Source organism: Sus scrofa, chromosome 8 (assembly GCF_000003025.6).
Source record: "Sus scrofa isolate TJ Tabasco breed Duroc chromosome 8, Sscrofa11.1, whole genome shotgun sequence".
Lineage (NCBI taxonomy): Eukaryota > Metazoa > Chordata > Mammalia > Artiodactyla > Suidae > Sus > Sus scrofa.
The window spans coordinates 55,272,712-55,295,849 of record NC_010450.4 but is presented as its reverse complement, the minus strand read 5'-3'; the positions used below and the strand labels follow the sequence as shown (position 1 = coordinate 55,295,849).

Below are 23,138 nucleotides of genomic sequence, written 5' to 3'. Positions count from 1 at the left end.
TTCCAAAAGACACATTCTGCTAAGAGAAGGGTTGTCTTGATTGAGGTATAAACTTCATAGGAAAGAAGAGGTGAGTGACTAATATGCAATTTGTCATGTGGTGTTTGGAAAGGAAAATTTGAGACCCTTTGAGAACTAAGTTGCTAAGAAAAATGAGCCAATTTCTTAGCTTCCAAAGTGCTATAAACAAAGCAAAGAGAAGTGATGATCCTGCCAGAGAGTGAAGCAATACAACTGAATTCCGCATCAAAATTCCAGCTCCCTGCTACCTGCCATCCGGATAGAACCATCTCTCTGAGCCTCAAAGTCCTTAGCCGTGCGACAGTACATCCAGGTAGACGTGTTTTCATTTTAGGGGCAAAAGAAATCACTTCCCTTCACAATAGAGAATATTTTAAACGAAGACACCATCTTAAAGGGTCCTTTATTCATAAGAAGTGTTCTGATTCTAAAATGGAGCTGGAGGAGTTCCTGTCGTGGCTCAGTGGTTAACGAATCTGACTAGGAACCATGAGGTTGCGGGTTTGATCCCTGGCCTTGCTCAGTGGGTTAAGGATCCGGCGTTATCGTGAGCTGTGGTGTAGGTTGCAGACACGGCTCGGATCTGGCGTTGCTGTGGCTCTGGCATAGACTGGCGGCTACAGCTCCGATTCAACCCTTAGACTGGGAAACTCCATATGCCGCAGGAGCAGTACAAGAAATGGCCAAAAGACAAAAAAAATTAAAAAAAAAAAAATAAAAAAAAAATAAAAATAAGATGGAGCTGGAGCCCATCAAAGAGGGTAGGTTTGGAGGGTAGGTTCAGGAACAATCGGAGCAGAGAGACTGGGAGGACACCCTTGTTGGTCTCTGACGTCTCCAGGACTCCATGGTAGGACCCAGCACTAACTGAGAATGGCTACTATTAAGTAAAGTGATAAGCATCGCGCGGAAAGGGATCAGGGCTGGCTTTCTTTTCCACCTCCCCCCCCCCCCCCCCCCCCCCCGCACCAAAGAGCGGATGATCCGTACTTGTGGCCTTAGGCTCCCTGGCTCTTCTGGGTCCAGCTCCATGAACCCAATGTCCTCAGTTGGGGCCTGGCTCCTCTTCCTGTCTTGGTAGAAAAAAATGCTAGGCATGCTCAGAAGATCATTTTTAGGAGTTCCTACTGTGGCTCAGCAGAAACAAATCCTACTACTATCCATGAGGACGCATGTTTGATCCTTGGCCCTGCTCAGTGGGTTAAGGATCTGGTGTAGCTGTGAGCTGTGGTGTAGGTCGAAGATACGGCTCAGATCCTGAGTGGCTGTGGCTGTGACGTAGGCCAGCAGCTATAGCTCTGATTCGACCCCTAGCCTAGGAACCTCTGTATGCTGTGGGTGAAGCCCTTAAAAAGCCAGAAAAAAAAAGATCATCTTTAGGCATCCTAAGGAATCTATGAGCCTTCTTCTCCTCACCTAAAATGATTCTCGGTTCCTTTCACAAATAAATACTTCCCAAGGGAGACCAGTTATACTTGGCTTTCTGAATGCACACACCCCCTACTCTAACAACTAATACCTACTGCCTTAATCAGAACCCAACCAGAGCTTATGGGCCCTTTCCGGCAAAAATCTGCTCCCGCATGTATCTGATCCTGGAGAAGTACATAACCCTCTAGTTTCAAGGTACAGAAAAAAAAAGACTAAGATGAAAGGCAAACAGTTTGAGGGTCTCTCGAGCTGTAGAATCTAAAAGTTTAGAGCCTATCTAAACTAGCCTTGTCACTAGCAGTGGTGAGGGCTACGGCTGCTGCCTGCTGCTGTGCTGAGGCCAGACCCAGAGCTGCCAGAAGGATAGTCAGACTGTGCCTGCCTGACACCGGAAAGACTGGTGGCACTAAAATTTAATGAAAAGAGCCTGACTCGGGAAGGGAAAGAGAAGATGGGCCCACCAGGCGGATGGAGAGGATGCTTCACCTGTCTAAGGATCAGCTTCTTAAACGTCCTCATGTCAAGGCAAACAGAACAGATGTGACTAAAGGGCAGTGAGGGCTCTATTAAACCTACGAAAAGGGGCATGGGTTTGGATGAGGTAACTGTTGCCAGAGAATGCTTGGTGTTGCTGGCATGGGGTTCAGCTTTGGATTTGGACCCGATGGCCTGAATATGCGGCCCCCCAGTTTCGGCTGAATGGACGCTGCGACACACACCCTCTCCTCAGAGACACGCAGGTTCTTCTGTGGGAACAAGATAAAGGCATAGACTCTGCAGCCCCCAGGGGTACCAGATCCCGAGAAGACGCCTGATCAGTCTCCTCTAACACTGCCAGGTGAGGGCCTGGCAGCCTGCGTAAGAGGGGATGGAGGAGGGCCCGGAAAGCTACCTGAGAGACGGGAAGGGAGCTGCAGCTGCAGCTGGAGGAAAAGGCAAATGGGCCAAGGGCTGACCTGGATCTGTTAGGAGGACTTTCGAAGGAGGGAGGTCAACAACATGCCTGCGATCACATCGGACCGCTAAGTCTTGAAAAGCACAGACACTCAAGACCCATCCAGATTCACTCAGTGAGAAAGACCCTCAGGAGAGCAGCCCTTGAATGCATACATTCCAGAAGCTCCCCAGGGGCTGCAAGGCCAACTTTGAGAACCATTGTTTCTCAAAGGCCTAGTCCAAAACGCCACCATTATGAACATTACACAGCCACCAGCTGCTCCCAGAAGGGAAATAAAATTTTCAATAAACTTACCTAAGTGAATGCACCTCTGCTTTCTGATGAGACGTGTCACCAGCCACACAGCTAAGTTTCTGAGCTTGGAGTTTTGCTTTTTTCTCTAAAGACTCTATTGTTTCTTTCATTATTAATATTTTAGACTTTAATTCACATTTTTCGTTTTCAAGCTATAATTTAAATTTTAAAAATTAATAGGTATACATCTCAGTTTCTTTTCCTTAAGCACTCTTTAATAATATTTCTGGAAGAAAACTAAGGAAATAAATTAGACTTATTTAAAAATACTTTCAAGTCACATGTACACTTTAGGTTCTAGATGTCAGAACAGGCAAACATATTTCTCTCTCTTCTTCAATATCACTGAAATCAATGAAAAGATACCAAAAAGAAAGGCAAGAAGGGAAGAAATGAATATATCCATAATAACAATGAAATAGGAATGGAAGCCACTAGCAGGCCAAAATTTTGAGAAATTTCTGAAAAAGGCAGATAGGCCTGAACTGAAGAAAAATTGAAGCAGAAAATCAGGAACTCACACACAATGGACAATACTTATGTAAAGAAAGTAGAACATTTTCCTGTAAGACATAAAGCAAAACCTGACAACGTAAAAACGCACTAAGTTTCTGAATGGAAACATAATGTTGGAAATTAATTAAAATTTCCTGAGATAACTGTAAATTCAATTAGGATTTCAGTAAAAAATCCTAACAAAACTTTAAAAAAAATTAGTGTCTTAGATTTCACTCTAAAATTTATTTAGAAGAAAGTTAAGAAAAAATAGGAAAAATTTGGCAGAAAAAGAATGCAGCCAGACTTCCTTTATAATTACGACAATATGAATTTCCCATAGAAATGGACAAGAAAATATATCACAGATGTAAATTTAGAAAAGGTAGCATTTTAGGCAAGGGGGGATAGAATAAATGCTTTAAAAATAGAGTTGGGAGTTCCCGCTGTGGCACAAAGGGATCAACAGTGTCTCTGCCAAGACCCAGGTAGATCCCTGGTCTGGTGCCATGGGATAAGGATCCAGCGTTGCCGTAGCTGTGGCATAGGTTGCAATGGTAGCTCAAATCTGCTCCCTGGCCTGGGAACTCCGTATCCTGTGAAGTGGCCAAAAAGGAAAAAATCTTAAAAATTAAAAAAAAAGAAAATATATATTGGGACATCCATTCATTGGAGACAAAAAATTAGCTAGATTTATATTTTATTTTACATGCAAAAATAAATTCTAGACGGAGTAATGTATAAAACTTGAAACCAAGAAATATGAGTGATAAATGTAAGTCTTCCAGTTAAAACTGTAGACTGACGACACATATTTTTATCTCCCCTCCTCTAGAAACAGAGCTAAAATGACAGCAAAGGAATAAGAAAGTTCTATACGCATAAAGATAGAGAGAATGAGCAAGAAAACAAGGGTGAATGAGTGACTTCAACTGTGTGTGGAAGACAAAGAGCAGAGCGAATGGAGACAAGAGCTATGATCCGAGGCCATTTCTGAACCCAGGAACGAGCAACCTCCGAAGCCAGGCAACGCTTCACTTCGGGGCCGTCCTCTGCACTGTGCCTTGTAGGGTGTTCAGCAGATTCCTGTCCTCTGCTGGCCAGACATGAATTTCTCCCCTGTGACAGCCAAAAACCCTCCAGAAGTTACACACAGCTCTTAGAGACAGAAGTGACCCCACTGAGAATCCCTGACCTCAAATGACCACAGCAGAGAAGAGCAATGAGCTTCCAGCTGCCTTGGCCTGCAAGAGCTGCACACAGAGGCAGAGACTGGCCAGGAGGTCTTGAGGAGGCTGTACGTCTATGCTCTGGGACACTCACATCCCAAGAAAGTTCTCTTAGGAGTTAACAATATACGAAAAAATCAATAGAAAGGCTAAAAGATAAAGTTGAGGCCATCTTCCAAAAGTAGAACAAAATGTCAAAGAGAAAATAAAGGAGAAAGGATAAGAACATCAGGTCTTTTTAGAAAGGCTAAAACCAACTAATAAAAGCTTCAACGAGAGAAAAGAGTATAAAAAATTACCAAAGAAACTGGAAAAAAAAAATGAGATAAAGAGAACATCCTAACTTCGGAAATAAAAACGTGTACAAAGGACTTGGAAACAAAATAGCATCAGACAGCTCAAAGAAGTTGAAAGACCAATAGAGGACAGCATTCAAAATTTTTCTTGAAAATAATTTTCCAATCTAGATTTCCATATGCTTAAGCCAAATCACAAATTAAATATGAAAGTTGAATAAAGACATATTCGGGAGTTCTCACTGTGGCTCAGTGGGTTAAGGAGGATCTAGCACTAGACCCTGGGAACTTCCATATGCCGAAGGTTTGGCCCTAAAAAAAAAAAAAAAAAAAAAAAAAAAAAATTCAGACAAGCAGAGCACCAAAGAAATCTCCTTCCATGTATTCTTTCACAGGAAACTGCTGGAGAAGGTGCTAGACCAGAACAAAGGAACAGGCCAAGAAAGACGCAAACAGGAGGCTGCCCAGCAGAGGGACAGGAAAGTGCCGAGAGCAGAGCCGTGGAGACACCGTCCACAGTGGAGCAAGCTGAGAGCTCAGGAGGGGACGCATGTAGGGAAGAAAGCAGAACTGACAGGACTGAACACTCAAAAATTACTGAAAGGCATATGGCAGAAATTAGCAACGAAAAACAGGTAACAAACACCAAAACAAAATAAAAGCAATTTTTAACTCCAGGAAAAAAGGTCTACAAGAGCAGATACTGTTCCACTTTGCTGGACCATGAACCACAAGAAGTCATGTAGCCTACTAACTACTAAAGTGGGCAAAACATGCACTTACACAACACAGGGGAGGGAGAGGGGAGCGCCAAGCCTCATCCCCCATCACTGACTCTCACCCAACAACCTGAAATCAGCACGGGCAGGCCAAGCAGCACAGCAGCTCATGTGGAAACAGGGAGCTAAACAGCAGGAAATGGTTAAAGAGCTGGGGATGGCAATCTGGGGGAAAAGGAGGTGGGAAAAGAGACTTTTTTTTTATTAAACATCTTCCAGATTTCTTGTACAAACAAAACTATACAAAGATTAACAATCTGAACACCTGGGGACCCATCACCTGGCTTAAGAAACATAAGCGGAACCTCTGAAATAGCTGTGAGCAGCTCAGGCAGCTGCCCACAGGACCACGACCTGAGTTCCATCCCCCTCTTCCCCGCTTTCCTGGGCACACGCCACATCTGTACCAGTCTCGAAACGACACAAATGAGGTTAGCATGGTTTTGAATCCACATAAATGGACTCGCTGCATGTTTTCTTCAACATCATGTCCATAAGATTCTTGCACACTAATGTCTGTAGACACCATCCATCGTCTTTGCTGCTCTTTGACACTTCACTGCATGACTTACCACAGTTCATCTACTTTCCTCACAACTTACATCTACACTTTTTTCTCTTTTCTGCTGGAGGGTAAACATTTTAGGTTTGTGAGCCTTCTGATTCTGTCACTACCCGAGTATGACATGAAACAGCCACAGGCAACGTACAGACAATGAGCATGGCTATGTGCCAAGACAAGCTATAATTCAAAAACAGACAGGAAACCACATTTGGTCCAGGGGCCAGAGGTTACTGACTTTGATCCTGAGTACATTATCCAGAAATGGATCTGCTGGCTAATAGAGTATGCCTTTGCCAACCTGGAACAATGCCAAAATACTCTCCAAAGAGGACCAGTCTGTACCCCAAGAAGCCACATATTCACTAATGATATTTGGTATAACTTGTTAATTTCTGATGACCTGATGGATATGAAATGATTTTGCTGTGGTTTTAACTGGTATTTCCCCTATTATTGAGGTAGAGAACATGTTTTTACATTTAAGAACCATTTATAATTTCTTATGCCCTCAAGTGTCAATTCACAACTGTTGAGGTTTTTTTTAGGTTAAATATACAGCAAGTTGTTCTCTTAATCCGTGCCTTGTCTTTTCAACTGATGGCTTTTGATAAAGGACCTTCCTATAATGTGGTCCTATTTATCTATGTTTTCTGTAAAGAAGTAAACTCATGTGTGCCTTGTTTAGGAGCGAATACTCTGGCCCCAGACACTTGCCAGTTGTGTGATCTTGGTTCGCTTCCTCTCCACCTCAGTTTCCTGATCTGTGAGGTGAGGAGAACAGTGGCATTCACTTCTTGTGGTTGTTGTGAGAGTTAAAATTATGAACATGTGTCTACAATGCTGAGGACAGGACCTCATGCACAGTAAGTGCTCTATAAATGCCTGCCATGATTATTTCACCAAGGTCAAAAAGATTTTCTCCTGTATTTTCTTTTAAAATTTATAGTTATTTCTTGAACATTCAAGGCTGCAAGTGACCTTGAACTGGTTTTTGGGCCTGGTATATTTTAGGTAGGGTCCAATTCCTTTTTTATATACATGTATGAATAGTCAATTGTCCCAGAAACAGTTACTGAAGAGTCTTCTCTTACCCCACTGATCTGAGTCCTCTAGAACCCGTGGGTTTGTGGGTTTGCTCTCTACTGGGTTTTATCACTCTTAATCCCTGAGCACTAGAACCGTATCTTAAATACTGACTCAAAACCCTTCATAGTGTAGGATAAGTTCCACACTGTGTTCTTTTCAAATTTCTCTTTGTGATTCCTGGCTCTTTGCTTCCATTAAATTTTTAATCTGTCAATTCTTCCCCCGCCCCCCCATATACACATGATATTCCTGGGAGTTCAGCTGAAACGACATCAACTCTACAGATCAATTTGGGGTGAACCAAACATGATACTTGTCACCTTTTTTTAAATTTTGCCTTTTTGCTATTGCTTGGAGTTCCCAGGCTAAGGGTCAAATTGGGGCTGCAGCCACCGGCCTAGGCCAGAGCCACAGCAACGCGGGATCCAAGCCGCATCTGCAACCTACACCACAGCTCACGGCAATGCCGGATTGTTAACCCACTGAGCAAGGGCAGGGATCGAACCCGCAACCTCATGGTTCCTAGTTGGATCTGTTAACCACTGCGCCACGAACTCGTTACCTTCTTAATAAATCTGAAATACCTCTCTACTTACTTAGGTCTTTCATAATGTCTTTTAATAAAGTTGCAGAACATTTTCTATTAAGATCCTATAAAACTATATATAGGTGTCTTGTATTATTTATCACTATAAAAATGGTATGGATTTTCTTTTTAATCTATCTTGCTTGGGACTTGTCATGCTACTGTGCATCAGAGAGTTCCTGCATTTTTGACAATGCCTAGAAAAATATCAGTTGCTATGTCTTCAAACACTGCCTCTCCCATATTCTACTATATGCTCTTGAAGAATTTCCAGGCTATGGCACAGGGAAAGAAACCCAGCTGGACCCGGTGGTTCCCTTAAGTTCAGAATACAGGAGCGAGGGTGATGGGAGGCCAATGCACTGAGAGTTTGTAGGACAGACGCCAGAGAAAGAGCTCAAGGTCTGCGGATGATGCCCTTTAAATTCCCAGCTGAGCAGAGTTCCACGCACAGAAAGCCACCCAAGGCTACGGAAGAACCATCAAAGAATTAGAGGAACAATACTGAGGGAGCACGCAAGACCAGGGGTAATTTCTATTCCCATCAGTCATCTGAAAACCTCGCAACTCATGGGGCAGCAGGTAGCATATGCCAAAAGATCCAGTCTCAGCAGTAAAACAAAATTAGCCCAAAACTCAGTGCTATTCTGGTCCTACCTAATGAAGCTTAAAAGCAAGACCAAAAAAGATCAGGCTACTTCTCTCAGACTTATCCCAGAACAACCTCCAGGGGGTGTCTAGGAATACAAGCTCCCCAGCAAGAAAATAAAGTTTACAATGTCTGGCATCCAATCTAAAGTTACCAGGAATTCAAAGGAGGAAAATACAGCTGAAGAAGAGGGGAAAAAAATCAGCTGGCTCAAAGTTGACAGAAACAGATGATAGAATTGGTAGACAAATAAAAACAGTGAAAACATCGAAAAGGAGACTAAGCAAAACAAAATGCAGAGAAAATAACGACTAGTAGAACACACACCAACTTGTTAAAAATCCTATCTCTAGTGAGAACAATAAGGAATGAAAATGAATTTCACTTTTTATTCCAGGTCTGTATTACTTAATTTTGTGAACAAGAGCAAAACAATAATCATAGCTAATACCGACTGAGTGATTATGATACGCCAGTGACTCTTCTAAGTTCTTGACAGGTATTAACTCATTTTATTTTCACAAAAACTCTAAGAAGTATTAGCACCATTTGTACTTTACAAACAAAGAAACTAAGGAATGGAATGTTTAAGAAACTTGCCTACCAAAAAAAAAGGAAACTTGCCTACAGATAAGAGGGGACAGAGACAGATTTGAACCCAAGGAGTCAACCTTGAGAGTGCCTACTCCTAACCACTGTTACGCAGCTTCTCTAACATATTCTTTTGTGATTTTAAAAATATACAGTACACTAAAACTATAATGGAAATAATCATTCATACAACAAAATATACCCCAAATCTAGTTTGATAAATTACCTGGTGATTAACACATGTCAAATGTTCAATCGTTTTCTCTAATTCTGATTTTCCAAAAATACTCATTTCCTGGAGATGCTGTAAGAGAATTTTACAGAAGATGTTCATTCACATCAGCTAGGAATACAAAATCACCAAAGGAAGAAATCACATCTACAGTACTATTCATTTGTCTTTTTATAACACAGAAATGTCTTAGAAAGAAAATCATTAGAAATTTTACAAAAAATGATGCTTTTGCTTGAAAACAAAACCACGAGGAGCTCTCATCTTTTACACTCTACCTCCGCATGTGACGGCAACAGAAGACGGGTTGCTGTGGGTTTATCTGCAAACCATTTACACAGGTCAATTCATCAGCACAACCAGGTTAAGCTCAGAAGTGCGCCCTCCTGAGAGATGTTAAGAGGGACAGTGCTAAGGAAAAAGGGATGGGATCAGGAGGACACAGGAAACAGGATACTACAGGGCCATGCAAGAGATCAGTTTCCGGAGTGAGCTGGTCAACAAGGCAATGACACAAGCCTATTTTTTGGTGAGGTTACCTCATCCAGTTCTTGCTGATGCCGAGTCTAGGACAAGGGGTATGCTGGGGAAACCTGAGAACTTTTCTAGTGCAAATTCTTACATCTAACATGTTATTCATTATCCAGCTAACGTTCGGAAAGGTCACTGTGCTTCCTTATATTTTATTAAGTGATTCAACTACTATTGAGTCTATACTATGTACACTATGTACCAAGAACCAAGAAAGGTGTTAGGAAAACCATAGCAAGGAAAATAACAAAGCCTCTGATGTCACAGACATGACAGTCTATGCCTGGGGACTACAGGAGAAAAGACACACCTTAAACAAGATATTAAAGTAAAATCCGTGAATACTTCCTAGGAAAAGGAACTTTATGGCAACATATAGAAAGGATATTTACCCAGCTCTAGAGGATGAGCAGGGCGTTGCCAGTGAGGGAACTGGTGGGGAAGGGTTTTCAGCAGCCTGTGCAAAAGGCTGAGGGCCCGGGAAAAGCCCATCGAGCCTGGCATTGAGAACATGAGGGGTGGGGAAGAGGAGGGATAAGCTTGGGGAAAGGAAGCCAGACTCTGAAGCGGGCCAGGTCCAATCATTCAAGTCCTTGAAAACAACAGATGGAATCAAACAGAAGTGATGTGATCAGATTCATATCTGTGCAAGGTGACTCTGACCTCAGGGTGCAGTACAGGTTTAGGGACCACTCATGTACCAGCGCAGGTGAGAGAACGACGGCCAGCAAAGGCAGCAACAGGCAAAGGGGAACCAATGCGAGCTCAGGAGCCAGATTCTTCGTGGCTTAGCAGCTAAGAGAGCTTGGGCAAACTATTATTATTCTCATTAAGATGTAGTTGCCAAAAAAAAAAAAAAAAAAAAGATGTAGTTGCCTCACCAAGTTCTAGGTGCACAATTCAGTGATTCGCAATTTTAAAGCTTAGACTCCACTCACGGTTATTACATTCCCTGTACTAGACACCCTATAGCTCATTTATTTTATATCCACAGTAGCTTGTGCCTCTTACTCCTCTCCACCATCTTGCGTCTCCCACCATCCCTCTCCCCACTGGCATCTACTCATTTATTCTCTGTATTAGTGAGCCTGATTCTTTTTTGTTATATTCACTAGTTTTATTTTTTAGATTCTACATATAAGTGACAACACGCAGTTTTCATCTTCCTCTGGTTTAACTTACTAAGCACAATCCTCTCCAAGCCCATCCACTTTGCTGTAAAAGGCAAAGTTACATTCTTTTGATGGTGAGTGGAGTCTGCTGTACACCAGCCCTTCCCTATCCTGTCACCTGTTGATGAACACTGAGGTTGCTTCCCTATTTTGGCATCGTAAGTAATGCCACTATGAAGGCTGGGGTTCATATATCTTTTGAATTAGGATTTTCATTTTCTTGAGATATATACCCAGGAATGGAATTGCTGGGTTATATAGTAGTTCTATTTTTAGATTTTTGTGGAACCTCCTTACTGTTTTCCACAGTGGCTGCACCAATTCACACTCCTACCACCAGAGTGTGCGAGGGTTCCCGTTTCTCCACACCTGCACCAACATTTGTTATTTATGTTCTTTTAATGAGGGCCATTCTGACAAGTGTGAGGTGATTTCTCATTGTGGCTTTGATTTGCATTCCCTGATGGTTAGCAGTGCTGAACATCTATCATGTGACTGTTGGTTGGGTAAATTATTTATTTTATTTTCTTTATTTTTTGTCTTTTTGCCATTCCTAGGGCTGCTTCTGCGGCATATGGAGGTTCCCAGGCTAGGAGTCTAAGTAGAGCTGTAGCCGCTGGCCTACACCAGAGCCATAGCAACGCCAGTTCCGAGCCACGTCTGCGACCTACACCACAGCTCACGGCAACACCGGATCCTTAACCCACTGAGCAAGGCCAGGGATTGAGCCTGCAACCTCATGGTTCCTAGTCGGATTTGTTAACCACTGAGCCACGATGGGAACTCCAAATTATTTAAACTTACTGTAACTCAGAAATCATGTGTGTAAGCATGACCCAACTGAAAAGGCAAAGATTTACTGAGATGCCCTTAAGAAAGTATTCAGAACAGAGCTTCCTACACGGAAAGGGCTTAATAAGTGTTAACGATTATTTAATAGGTAGCATCAATATGGTTTGTGATCAAGTGAAACAGGAGCTTTCAGAAGGGAAGAATCGGTGATGATGTCAGAGGGGTTCTGCACAGAGAACACCAGGAGACTACTAGAGACTTAAAGACTGAGAGGGTTAGTTCAGGTTTCAGGTAAGAGACCTACTGTAAACTCCTAAGTCCTGCCTCCTCTAACCCAGAAAGAATCTGGTAATATGAACATCACTTTTTCTGAGTTTTCAGTACTACAGCATTTAAGTCCTATTTTTACATTTCCTACTCATTTCAACAGATATGGAAAGGGACAAATCAGTAGCTTTTACTAAGAGTAAACATACTGCACATAAGTTTTCCATTTGGTGATTTTAACACTTATTTTTATAAAAAAGCACTTTCTGTGCTGTGTAGCACTGGGAACTATGTCTAGTCACTTATAATGGAGCGTGATAATGTGAGAAAAAAGAATGTATACATATATGTGTAACTAGGTCACCATGCTGTACAACAGAAAATTGATAGAACCAGCTATAATGGAAAAAAATAAAAATCATTATGAAAAAAAAAAAAAAAAAAAAGCACTTTCTGGAATGAAGTACTCCAAAAGATCCCAATTGGAAGTATTCTGTTGGGGGTAAAACTAACTGAAAACTTACGACATAAAGACTACCCTTATAATACTTCAATGTTCTTATTCTTAACCTTAGCTACTAATTTCTAAGCATTAATTCAATAATATTTACTGGCAGTAAGCTATGGACTCCACAATAGTAACAACAATAGTTAATACTGAGTTCTCATAATGTGCTGAGAACTGTTAAGCACTTTAAGTAGATTAACATTTTTGGGGAGATTGTAAAATATAAAATACTGCCCCTAGATATTACACCAAAAGCACAGGCAATAAAAGAAAAAATAAACTGGACTTCATCAAAATGAAAAATTCTGTGCTTAAAAGGATAATACTAAGAAAATGAAAAGACACCCTACAGAATGGGGGGAAATATTTGCAACTCACATATATGATAAGGGTTTAGTATTGAGAATATATAAAGTACTCTTACAACTCAATAATAATAAGACAAAGAATCCAATCCAAATATGGGCAAAGGATATGAATAGACATTTCTCTACCAAAGGATATAAAAGTGGCCAAATAAGCCATGAAAATAAGCACAACAGCCACAGGGGTAATTACTCCACCCCCACAGATGATGTTAACAAAAAGGTAGGTAACCAGTATTGGTGAGGATGTGGAGAAATCAGAACTCTACCCAAGACAAATAAAAACACACATCCACACAAAAACTACACGAATGTTCAGAGTGCCATTATTCATAACAGCTAAAAAGGAGAAACCACCCCAAGGATCAGTAAATGTTGGCCACCCACACATGGAATGTTTTCCACAGTAAAAGGAAGAGTCCTGCTACATACCACATAATGAATGAACCTTGAAACACTGTGCTAAGCTTGAGAAGCCAGACATTAAAAAAAATACTGAATGATTCAATTTGTACAAAACATCCAGAGTAGGCAAATCTCAAGACGGAAAGCAGACCCGTGGGCTGCCTGGGCCTGAGGAGGAGGGGGATGGAGAGCAGCTGCTAGTGGCTCAGGGCTTCTTTCAGAATAATGAAGATACTCTAAAACTGACTGTGGTGATGGCCGAACAAGTCTGGGAATACACAAAAAAACAGCGAATTGTACACTTTAGGTGGGTGAATTATACTGTAAGCGAATATCTCATTGAAGCTGTTTTACAAAACTACTGAGATCAGAGGTTGGTTCTTTCCTAAAAAGAAACAGGTAATAAATATCTTGGGCCTTGGGGACCACAGAGTTTTTGCTGCAATTACTCACCTCTGCCGATGCAGCACAAAACACAAACAAATGAATATCCAATGCATACGTAGAATCAACAATGAAACCTGAATTTCATCGTTTCCATGTGTTATGAAACAGTCTTCTTTTGATATCTGCTCAATGACTTTAAAATATAAAAACCATTCTTGGCATACGGGCCATACAAAAACACTCTGGCTTTGGCTCCTATGCCATGATTTGCCAATTCCTGATTGGGATTCCAAAGAGTCATGTCACTGGAACATATAAAAGACCTCCCTTTTTCTCAATAAATCACCTTTCAAAAGTAAGTCACTTATTACTTACCTTCAACTTTTCTTTTAAAGCTTCCTTTTCTGCCATAATTCTTCTTAAGTCAGATAATGCAAGTTCTTTTTCCTTTTCCATTAGACTAACAGTATTATGGGAGACGGTGGTTTGGGTAGATTCTTGTCTTAGTGCAGATAATTCTTCTTGAGCCTTAAAGAATTAAAAGATAGAAATTAAAAAACACTGGAGTCTGTTTCTGTTCTGTAAGTAAGTTCATTTATAACATTTTTTTAGATTCTACAGTTTAAGTCATATCACATAATATTTGTCTTTCTCTGACTTACTTCACTTAGTATGGTAACCTCTAGGATATGTTCTCATTTTTAAAAATGGGAGTTTCCACTGAGCCATGATGGCAAACTTGGGAGTTCCTGTCATGGCTCAGGGGAAACAAATCCCAACTAGGAACAATGAGGTTGCTGGTTCGATCCCTGGCCTTGCTCAGTGGGTTGAGGATCCAGTGTTGCTGTGAGCTATGGTGTAGGTCAGACGAGGCTTGCATCCTGCGTTGCTGTGGCTCTGGCGTAGGCCAGCAGCAACAGCTCCAATTAGACCCGAGCCTGGGAACCTCCATATCCCGCAGATGCGGCCCTAAAAAGACAAAAGACAAAACTATATAATAATAATAAAAATTAAAAATAAAAAAGGCAAACTAAACACATGCTACTTTTTGCTCTCTCCCCAAATGCCACCAACATGAGAGTACGAGGATTAAAATATATAAAAACAAAAAAACAAGGAGATTGAGAGAAGTACCAGCAACAAAATTCTGGAAACCAAAGAGCAGGTGGACAGCTAGTAATTAACTAAGCAGACCCAAGAAAGCTGACATCTAAGCCAACAGTGGGAAAAGCCCAGAAGTGGGTCACTTTGCACTACATAATCCCAAAAAAACTCCAGCTTGGCCTTTTTTTTTTTTTTTTTTTGTCTTTTTGCTTTTCTAGGGCCGCTCCCATGGCATATGGAGGTTCCGAGTCCAATCAGAGCCGTAGCAACGCAGGATCTGAACCGCGTCTGCAACCTACACCACAGCTCATGGCAACGCCAGGTCCTTAACCCACTAAGCAAGGCCAGGGACCGAACCTGCAACCTCATGGTTCCCAGTCGGATTTGCTAACCACCGTGCCACAACGGGAACTCCCTCAGCTTGGCCTTTTATCCTGGTCTTCCCTCCCTCGAACAGCAGTGCCCGGGTGGGAGCAAACTTAGGTGATACACACCGTGCTTTGCTCAGATGCGCCTTGTGCTCTGACATTCGATAGGCCAGGCCGCATCGAATCACACCCCTGTCCCTGCCTGAGGCTAAGTCCTCAATATCCAGTGTATCCAATTAGTGGATTCCACCCCAAATGAGAGACCTATCCCAACACATCTGAGTCCCAAGGGCTCACCTGGCTCAGTCAGGCGGAGACTCATTCAGCGTTTTAGAAATATCTCAACTCACCTGACCCACAGACAGGTTGGAAAAGAGGAAGAATAAATATAAAAAAAGAACAGAAATCTCTGCTTTAGAAAAGGATGATAGCAGAAACTACTGCTTATGGTTCTAACTATGAAGGAATTTACTAAGGTCTATGTATCACAGTAATTTAAAGGCTACATACTGGTTCCATTACAATTAACTGGTTCTATATAACCTGTTAATCATAATCAATATCTTACTTCATTATATAAGACATTCAGTTTATCCCTTTCTGCTGTCAATAATTTAACATTGCACTGTATGTCCTCCATATGTTTCTCAAATCTTTCTAGCATACGCTGAAGTTCATCTCTTTCTCTTGTGATCAGATGAATTTCTGAATTGTAATCACCCTGAAACAATTTAAAAACAGAAGTTATCATTTGTTATAATTATCACCACATGGTTGTCACAAGGATGCTAAGACTGAATGAAAGATGTTAACAGACAAAAAGAACACAACTTCTTTTAATGTAATTAAGGAACACAAACTTTAACCTACAAGGAGAGCAGGAAGTGACAGTGCCAGCAGTACTGGGGCAAATTGCCTGGCCTTCAAGTTCCCAGCAAGGGAACCAGCTGTCATTGATACTGATTGATCAGATCCTATCAGATGTTTCAACCGTCCTTCTCCCGGAGTTGTTCACATTGGTGAGAACTAAAGTGTAACCCTCAGACCAGAAGCATGCAGCATCTGGGACCTTTCTGGGCTCCCCCAGAACCTTTGGGGTGGGGTCCAGTAACAGCTCAGCAAGCCCTCCAGGTGATGCTGATGTGTGCACCTGCTCACCCAGGACAAATCATTCCAATAGCCCAGCACATTCCTCAGTGTTTTCTGTAACTGAACCTAACATCGCTTTCTTTTTTTTTTTTAATGGTTGTGCCCGCAGCCAGGGATTGAATTTGTGCCACAGCAGTGACAATGCTGGATCCTCATCCCACTGAACCACCAGGGAACTCCCTAAACATCAATTTTCTAGACACACCAACCAACTGTCCCAGTTTCAAACCTATGTGAGGTTTATTCTCACAATCAGATAAACATAAGTAGTTCTACCAGAAAGTACACACAAAGTATGTTCACTGAATAAGCAACTACTTCCAACATTTCTAAGACAAGATTATGCCTGTTATTTCAGTACAATTAGAAAAACCCACTATCTTCAGAGCTACTGCAGACAATAAAGACGGTAAGTATGGACTTAGGCATCTGTGGTATCTTAATATGCAAATACTAAATGCAGAAGCTCCAGAGTTCCCTTGTGGTGCACAGGGTTAAGGATCCAGCATTGTTGATGAAGTGGCTCGGATTGCTGCTGTGGTGTGAGTTCGATCCCTGGCCCGTAAATTTCTGCATGCTGCAGACATGGCCAAAAAGAAATGCAGATGCTCCAGACAATGCTAGTGTTATGACCGGTGCACTGGAAGCCTGGTCCTTGATACTCATTACACACCACACACACGCCAGGTCCACTGCAGGCTTGTTAACAGTGGATATCCATGAAGCACCCTGTACCTGCCACTCGGAAATAAGCTATCTTTGTGGTTAAACAAGCAAAATCAAGGTCTAACGGATGAGGTTATCTATCTGGAAAAGGACAAGATGTATCACAGGACAAGAGCACATAGGGTGAGGACTTAATCAAGGTGAAGTAACGATAAAAGAAAATCTATAACCTAACCCTATACAAATAAAAATGTCCTTACAGAAAGAAAGTAGTCTGCCTAGATTTTAGAAGAGGAGAGCTCAATGAATAAAGATTTGACAGACTATTTTCATTACTCCCTAGGTCTCAGCTCAAATGTCACTTTCTCTAAGGAGCCCTTCCAGATTTTTCAATCTGATTTAGCTCCCCGCTACATACTCTCCTTGATTCTGAATTCTTCCTATATTCCTTTTTCAATAACACTTACTATTCACGAGATTATAAAGTTGTATACATGACTGAGTGTTTAATGTGTCTTTACCGCTAAAATGTAAGCTCTGTCAGGGACACATAGGTCTGATCTTAGCATTATCTTCAGCACCTAACATGGTACCTGGTAAAAATGTATAAATCCCCTAACATTTACTTACTGGCCCGCATAAGTAGGAACTCCAGGTCTTTTCTAAATGTATCTTGTATGTAGATATCTGTATTTGTGTTAAGAATTCCCCTTTACCACTCTGTTGTTCCCAACACACACACACACACACACACACACACAAGCATGCACACACTCATGCATACCCACACACACACACACACACACACAGGGCTAAAAACTGTGAGGCTAGGAACCAGGTCTCCCTCATCTTGTATTCTGGATACTTCTTCAGAGCAGGCACTCAGAATCTATCTATTGAACTGAACCTAACTTTCTACCTCAACAGGTGTGCTTTGAACCAGCAAATAATAAGCAAATGAACCATGTACTAGAACTAGGTGTTATGCTGGACACTTACACAAATCAGCTCCTACCAGAGTTCTGGAGGCTTAGATGACCCTAACATTATCTACACACTAGATAAAATTAGGGGAAGCTGGGAGCAAAGTCATTAAAACTCAAAATATTGGATTTCAGACTTGGCTGCATTTACCAGTTCTCTCATCTTTTTCCTAAAGATTCTCTGTGTATTGTCAAATGGTTTTGAATCATTTTCTGATTAGACTCTGTTTTTTAACCATATGGGCTAGCAGCTGAATTTGATGGACAGAGTGTTAGCTTAGGCACTATGCTATGGCATCTATTATAAGCACAATGAATCGGTGGGAAAATACAGTGTAAGTTAATGTATGTGTTACTGACCTTTTTTTTTAAGCTCCATATATACTGAGGAATCAGGAAAAATAAATCACTGATCACTTTCACTGAATAGGAAGGACAGTCCTATAGCTCCAAAGCTTAAAAGAAAGAAAAATCTAAAGAACGCAAGTGATACTCATAAAATGTTGACAATAACTGAGACCTAAAATAGAAACAGGTGCTTTTAATCACTGGTAAATCAGTCAACGTCACACATGTACATCTTGAGACCAGTGAGCTGTAAACGTGGCTGCAGCGACAGACAGTGTGACCCACGTGGCACCCACTGCACTGTGCGCATCTCCTGTTTGCATGGCCGTGTGGAGATGCCTGACCCGTGGCTTTCCGACTGGTCCAAGGCTGGAAATGGCATGAAGCCATGCAGCCTGCCAGAGAGACAAAGCCATTCTCCTTTGAGAGAGAAGATGCAGCCGACACCGAAAGTGAAGGTGAGAAAGCGAGGAGCCATCCAGTAATATGAGGTCCTGTATGCCCAGATGGCCCTGGCCTCATCCTAGATATGTAGTGACTGATTCAATCTTTCCTTACTTTCTGGGCTTTGCTGTGCTATGCTTTCCTGATTAATGCTGTGTTCCTAAAGAACAGGTCACGGAAAAAAACAGAAATCAAAACTAAAGACATATTAAAGCAAGCATGAATAAAGTTACATTCAGTACAATAATAAACCAGAAAAATGTGCTCATAAAGTTGCTCTCTTGTCTTATCAATTACCCTCTAAAGAGATATTACCTTTTCTAGTGTTTTAAATACTGGAATTTTCTCACATGCAGAATAATTTCTAGAACAAGCTCTTCGCTGTATCACATGTTGGAGTCTCTCCAGCTCCTTCTTATAAAAATCTCGTTCCTCTTCTACACCTTTCAGAAATGTATCTAAACGAGAAGGTGACTTGTCCCGACGTTTTATTCCATGTTCTAGCCTCATCCTTTCAACTTCCAAAGTAAGTTCTTTTTCTGCAAATTAAATCATTAAATCTCAAAACAAAGTTGCATATAAAATTCATAACTAGCCAAATAAATTATATCAATAACTTTTAGAATGTAAGCTACTAAAAAGCACAGCTGTTTTATATATTATCTATAACTTCTGGCTATCAAAGAGATATTGATAGGAAAGGAGAAAAAAAGCAAAAATTAAAAGTTTAAATAAAATCCAATAAATCAAAGTTATCCTGTCTTTGTCATATACAAGGATGGGAACTATTTAGTACTACACAGTAAAGCAATAAATTACCACATGGTACTTTCTGGTGACCTGAAAATGCACTAAAAGAAAATTTACCTAAAAAAATTTATCGCAATACTTGTGATTTTAACATTAAACTTGAATATAAAATGCACACAGGAGTTCCCGTCGTGGCGCAGTGGTTAACAAATCCGACTAGGAACCATGAGGTTGCAGGTTCGATCCCTGCCCTTGCTCAGTGGGTTAATGATCCGGCGTTGCCATGAGCTGTGGCGTAGGTCGCAGACACGGCTCGGATCCTGCGTTGCTGTGGCTCTGGCGTAGGCTGGCAACTACAGCTCCAATTCAACCCCTAGCCTGGGAACCTCCATATGCCGCGGGAGCGGCCCAAGAAATGGCAGAAAGACAAAAAATAAATAAATAAAAAATAAATAAATAAAATGCACACAAATGGATCAAAGCAACGCATCTTTCTCCAAATAAGCACAATTATTAACTTTACCATAGAAATCACTTTTTTTTTTTTTTTTTTTGTCTTTTTAGGGGCTCACCAGAGGCATATGGAGGCTCCCAAGCTAGGGGTCAAATCAGAGCTGTAGCCACCAGCCTATACCACAGCCATAGCAACGCCAGATCCTTGACCCACTGGGCCAGGGACCGAATCTGCACCTTCACAGATACTAGTCAGATTCGTTTCCAATGAGCCATGAAGGGAACTCCCAGAAATTACCTTTTCAGGAGTCAAAAGTAGATTGGCCATTTCATGTAGTTCAGTCTAATTTAACTGAGTTCTTCCAACTCTAAAGCATGAAGTGATTTTCAAGACATATTTGGATTTACTTCCCATCTTTTCCTTCATTCAATCGTCAGATACTCACTGAGCGTTGACTATAGCACAGCCTGAGCTAAGGGTGTAAGTATGAAATATGCGGCCAAGGTCAAATAATTACTCTCACTGTAGCAGAACAAGAGCTACAAAAGAACAGCATGCAAGGTGATCTTGAGGATCAATAGGGGAACTCATACTGAGGAATGACCAGAGAGTAAGAGTGTAGGGGACTGGGAGGAGATGTGCAAATGTGTTAAGGGCTAGAAGTTGAAATGATGAATGAAAAGCATCTCTTGCAATTAGTAGGATCAAGCTGAGTAGTGATCTCAGCAAGAGCAAGGCAGCACTGTTGGGAGGTAAGGACAAGTCAACTGGAGGTGAGTGGTGACCTCAGCAAGAGCAAGGCAGCACTGTTGGGAGGTGAGGACAAGCCAATTGGAGTAGATCGAGGAGCTAAAGCACAGTAGGTGATCAAGCAGAAAGGCACTTGTGGATGACTACTTCAGGAGTTAAAGGTCTGATAAGGAGGAAAGAGTGGCTGGAAAGGAAGGGGTCAAAGCTTCATTTTAGACTGTGAGAAGGGCAAGCATGTCTGAACGCCAATGGGAAAGACCAGTACAAAGGCTAAAGCTGGGGAAAGGAGAGAACAGGTAAGAGAGACCGGGACCTACAGACCCCATGGAGGCAGTGGCCCTTCACAAGCGCTATGAGGCTCCACTCTAAGAGGAGGGAAGATAAAGATGGATTCTTCCAGGACCTGGGGCAGGACAGTGACGGCCAGGGGTTTCCTAGAGCACCTCAGGGGCTGGCCTGGCTCCTGACATGCAGTAACAATGCAACAAATGGTTACTGAATGAATGAATGAAAGAGCATCTGCTACTAAAAATAATACATTAAAAGGAAATCATGATCATTTTTAGGTTATCAACATTATGTATTTTACCTGTAACTGCAAAACTTTCAATTTTTTTGTTAAGTCTTTGCTTTTCTTGCTCAAGCTGATGAACAACAGTTTCCAGGTCTGATTTCATGAGGAGTTCATCACTCAGTCTCTCCTTTTCCTTGTGACACAAGTTTAATTCCTGCAAGTGTTAGCACTTTAATTAAGATTTCTAACAACCTTATGAAATATTAAAACACTTACAGTAGATAACTTTGTAAGCACATTTATTTAAGAGTAATTCACATACACCTACTTTTAGTCAGGCAAATATATGGTTTCAATTAAAGTTAATTATCAATTGTGGCTAAAGGATTCTTAAAACTCACATTCAATAGTGCTCCCTTCTAAAGCAGCAGAATTATTGGATTTTATTTTCTTTTAATTTGTTTAGGACACTTTTTTAAATGAATATATACTGGTGCAATAAAAAATTGTAAAGCTTTTTTATGTTTAAAGAAAAGCAGAACACAGAACACACTCTATGACTGCCACAGGTATCCTTACGTACAAGAGTTGTGCTCTCAGCCGCACCTGCGGAGTGGGGATAAGAACAGTCCCTGGGAGTTCCCGTCGTGGCACAGTGGTTAACGAATCCGACTAGGAACCATGAGGTTGCGGGTTCAATCCCTGGCCTTGCTCAGGGGGTTAACGATCCGGCGTTGCCGTGAGCTGTGGTGTAGGTTGCAGACGCGGCTCTGATCCCGTGTTGCTGTGGCTCTGGCGTAGGCCAGTGGCTACAGCTCTGATTCAACCCCTAGCCTGGTAACCTCCATATGCTGTGGGAGTGGCCCAAAGAAATAGCAAAAAGACCAAAAAAAAAGAACAGTCCCTGGACACTGAGGGTTACCTATCAATGGATGACCAGTACCTGGACACTGAGGGTTACCTATCAATGGATGACCAGTATGTGGACACTGGAGGTTACCTATCGATGGATGACCAGTACCTGGACACTGCCGGTTACCTATCAACCGATGAATCTATGAATGTGAAGCACTCTGTACAGTGTCCAGAACACAGCAAGTACTTAACAAATGTTAGCTCACAATATGATTAGTATTTCCCTTACAAATACACAAAATGCAGTACCAGTGGAAAAAATAAGAAAGGTCAGAAAGTAACTACAGCAACATGTTGCTGTTAGGCAACAATACTGAAAGTTGGTCCTAGTTCTGAGACAGGCTTTATGAATCACATACTACTGTGTGCAGTGGACAGACACACAGCAGGCAACAGACAGCAAAAATCCCTGTCCTCATGGAGCTTACACTGTAGTGAAAACATCATCAAAACACCTTATCAGAGAGTGTTACAACAGCTATGAGACTCAAGAGTGGACGACATTTAGCAGGTTTAGCTAATTCAATTATTCAATACGGAGCTGAACTGAATACCTGATAAAGCAGTTGAATAAAGTGGGAAGCCACCTTGATTCCCTCTTCACAGTGAGCACATAAAAATCACTAAGTATATGAGCACTTACTATATGCCTGTCCTTACAAATGGCTTCATTTTAAATTTGCCTTATGATAGCCACCAGAACATTGCACCTAGACTGTAAAGAGTATATATAATGAGAACACTTGGGAATTAGTATCAGCCTTTGTTTCCAATATTAGTGGAAACTCATCCAATTTTTTTTTTTTTTTTTGCTTCTTCGGGTTGTACCCATGGCATATGGAAGATCCCAGGCTAGGTGTCAAATCAGAGCTGTAGCTGCCGGCCTCCACCACAGCCACAGCAACGCAGGAGTTGAGCCGAGTCTGTGACCTACATCACAGCTCACAATGACATTGGATCCTTAACCCACTGAGTCAGGCCAAGGATCAAACCCACATCCTCATGGATCCTAGTTAGGTTCTTAACCACTGAGCTATAAAGGGAACTCTCTCAT

The 23,138-nt window shown here is 41.6% G+C and overlaps 1 protein-coding gene across 3 annotated transcripts in view; it reads right to left on the bottom strand.

Moving 5' to 3' along the window:
* Positions 1–23,138, bottom strand: part of CEP135 (centrosomal protein 135) — a 72,495-nt gene that overhangs the window by 27,547 nt on the left and 21,810 nt on the right. For all 3 annotated transcript variants that reach the window (XM_021101350.1, XM_021101352.1, XM_021101351.1), the window contains 6 exons: positions 21,245–21,383; positions 19,017–19,240; positions 15,680–15,832; positions 14,015–14,167; positions 9,207–9,284; positions 2,705–2,856 (listed from right to left, as the gene is read on the bottom strand). In XM_021101350.1, coding sequence (XP_020957009.1) covers positions 2,705–2,856; positions 9,207–9,284; positions 14,015–14,167; positions 15,680–15,832; positions 19,017–19,240; positions 21,245–21,383 — 899 coding nt within the window. The remainder of the gene's footprint in view (positions 1–2,704; positions 2,857–9,206; positions 9,285–14,014; positions 14,168–15,679; positions 15,833–19,016; positions 19,241–21,244; positions 21,384–23,138) is intronic.